The sequence below is a fragment of the Symsagittifera roscoffensis genome, chromosome 4, assembly GCF_963678635.1.
Source record: "Symsagittifera roscoffensis chromosome 4, txSymRosc1.1, whole genome shotgun sequence".
Taxonomy (NCBI): Eukaryota; Metazoa; Xenacoelomorpha; order Acoela; family Convolutidae; genus Symsagittifera; species Symsagittifera roscoffensis.
The window spans coordinates 56129265-56132356 of record NC_087065.1 but is presented as its reverse complement, the minus strand read 5'-3'; the positions used below and the strand labels follow the sequence as shown (position 1 = coordinate 56132356).

General features: G+C 38.0%; 1 protein-coding gene across 1 annotated transcript; it reads right to left on the bottom strand.

Annotated features, from left to right (window-relative positions):
- Positions 1 to 319: 319 nt before the first annotated feature.
- LOC134843896 (beta-hexosaminidase subunit beta-like) lies at positions 320 to 2229 on the bottom strand. The gene has a single exon (XM_063860234.1). The coding sequence runs from the start codon at positions 2079 to 2081 to the stop codon at positions 381 to 383; it is 1701 nt and encodes a 566-aa protein (XP_063716304.1). The 5' UTR covers positions 2082 to 2229; the 3' UTR covers positions 320 to 380.
- Positions 2230 to 3092: the final 863 nt, after the last annotated feature.

The following is a 3092-nucleotide window of genomic DNA, read 5'->3' as shown; positions in this document are numbered from 1 at the left end:
AGTTCAGGCCAATTTAATTGGAATTGACAAAACCCCATTGATGTTTTTCGCGTTCTATTTTTCCATTGGATAGGTTTGAATTCATTTTTGATGCTTTTCAATACCTCCTTCGTTTGCCATCAGCATGGAAAAAAAATTGCCAAAACATAGACCAGTAAAAAAATTCTAATCACGGGCACAACAGCGGTTCTCCGTGAAGAGCTCTTTATAGTTATTTTTAACGGTTTGTGACAACTTCTTAAACCATGTCTTCATTGTTCGAGCAGTAACATGGTGGCTGGCATGCAGCACAATATTTCTAAAGGGCTCAGCAAAATTTTATTGTAATTTTTATTGTAAATTTCCATTCTAATTTTGATTATAATATTTTATATGATTTTCTAATGAATGAGGCGCAAAGTTTTCATCTTTATTTTATGGTCATGAAAAAATTTCAATCCTCTTGAACGTTTCTCTTCGTGTTCTTTTTTCATTCCTTTCACGTTCCACTCTTGTTCGCAGAAGCCGGGCGCAATCGGCTCTGCAGGAACTCCGCGATTGATCAGCCGACATCTCAACTCGTCCAATCTTGACTGAGCGTCGTTAATATCCGTCGTATTTTTGTTACTCCAAGCCCGTTCGGCAACTGTTGCTGCTCTCGGCCAGGTTGTGGCTAAAAAATTTGTATCGTCCACGTACTCGCCCCACATGCATGCTTCGCAGCCCACAAAATGGTCTTTTTGCGTTTCAGTCCCGCTGAAGTCCATTGGTTCGACTTGGTAATAATTCTTCCAGTCCTGACCATAGCTTATGTAGTTAAGGTACCACGGCGCGGATAGAATGACGTCAAATCCTTGTGCGGTTACAGACGAGAGCTCATCCTGGTATCCCCCTGATTTCCAGACATTGACCACAGTTGATTTCGAGATGTTAAGACCGTTGTCAAATACTTCCTGCCACACAACTGCCTGTCTCTTAAGCGGAAGGTTTTGAACAATCTCTAGGAGTTTTTCAATGTAAAAACTTTCCAGACCGGCGTAATCAGTCAAGTTATATTGGTCAATGAACTCCTGGTAAATGGGGTTACTTTCCCAGCAGTCATACGCAACCTCGTCGCCACCGAGAAACAATGTTTCGTCCAGAAACAAAGAATTGATTTCAGTGAACAACGCTTGGACAAAATCATACGTCGTTTGGATCCTGGGATCCAGAGGGCCAGAATAGGTCGTAGTACCAGAGTCATCAATGCACTGGCTTAGAAGTTGCGGATATCCGGCACCCCAGGAGAGGGTATGTCCAGGAGTGTCAAATTCGGGAACTACCCGAACGCCTCTGAGTCGACTGTATTCCAGAACTTCAATAACGTCGTTGTATGTGTATATGTGAGTGTATGCGTTGAAAGCACCGTCACGTGCTAGATCAGGATAGACTTTACTTTGAAATGGGAAACTAGGATCATCTACTATATGCCAATGAAGAACGTTATACTTCGTGGCTTCCATAGCATCAATGTGAAGTTTTATGTTCTCTAAACTGAGAAAGTGTCTCGAACTGTCAATCAAAAATCCCCGGAAGTTGAACCTAGGGTAGTCGTGAATCGACGTTTTGTTCATGACTCTCATTGAAGTGCTCACGTCCTTGTACATGAGTTGAGTAAAAGTTTCAATGCCCCTGAGAGCGCCCCAAACTTCGCTGCTAATTAATGTACTTGTACCCGAACTGACATCCAGATCGTAGGATTCATCCATTTCTGATGTTGGGTAAGCGTCGGTGCAACCAGCGCCAACATCAATTGTAAGAGTTTTCAGAACACTGTCCGAATAAAATTGCTCAGCTTTTTCTGATTGTCGGTAACGGTAGCTCATTCCTCCCATTATTATATCCATATGTCGCTGGACAGATTTTTCCAAAATTTCGCAGTAATCTCCAGCTACTATCATCTGGAATGAGGTAGAAATTTGAAGGACTTGGTCGGACTTGGATTGCTGCTGAGGCTTTGGCCAAACTTCGCCCCTGGACGGAGAAACAGTGGTAACGCAAGCGACATTTTTGAACGCAAAAAAAGCAAGCAGTGACGCTGGTATCAGCACAGTTTTGATCATTTTAACGCCACCTTGAAATTATTTGAGTAACTTTACGAGAATTTTTAGATGACTTATGTTTTGATCTTTGATTGAAACTAAATCATCAGAAGTGAACAGGCGTTTGACTCCAGTTTCTGTTTGATTGGTATATCGCAATATGTCGCTTGAATAAATATTCCAAGTTCAAATTTGGAAACGAAAAGCCCCAATGATAAGTGTTAGAGGTCGATTCAGAAAAGCTGTTATATTTAACTCTTTCGGTTTTATTAAGTCAAGTAAAGCGTTCTCGTTGAAACTATAGTATTTGTTGTTTGGACCACTGAAAATTGGGAGGAACTTTGTATTTATTCGTATCTCAATTCAGTCATGATTCAATTGATTTTTGAAAAGTCTAAAAAGTTTTCTCCGTGTCGAAAAAAATTGATTTGAAATGATTGTTTTTAAGTCAAATTTGGAAGCGAAGAATTAAACAAAAAACGATGTTTCCAGAACAGAACATTTTAAAACAAAAATTGACTGTGGCTTAGCAAAAAAATAACACAGATTTTTTTTGGCACAGAATTTGTTGTTTCTGAAATGTTGTAGTTTCATTTTGAGTAAGTTTTTGTTTTTGGTGTGAGAAAATAATTATCGAATTTCCTAGTTTTCATGCAAGAGTTTCAATTGCAAAAGTTAATAATAATACGACCATTGACAATGGAGAGAAACTTTGTAATCGTGATTTTTTATAGTTTTTTTTTGTTTTTTTTTCTCACAAAATCAGGTACCTTAAAAATTATTCTGAATGGAATTAGTGATATATCATATTTAAGCCCTTTGCAGTCATGATTGGAACGAAGCTAAATAACTTTTCTTTTTGGTTAAATTATGAAAAAAGATCTTAAATAAATGTTAATTGCAATTAGTAGTACAACCAACTTTATTTCAAGTAAGGTTAGGTAAACTGCGTTCTAATTTAGATGTACCTAATTAGAATTTTGAATGATATATATAAATAAATAATACTTATACACCTACAATTAAAATCAG

Excerpts from the sequence above, each read along its gene's own strand:
- LOC134843896 (XM_063860234.1), bottom strand. The coding sequence starts at position 2,081 with ATGATCAAAACTGTGCTGATACCAGCGTCACTGCTTGCTTTTTTTGCG.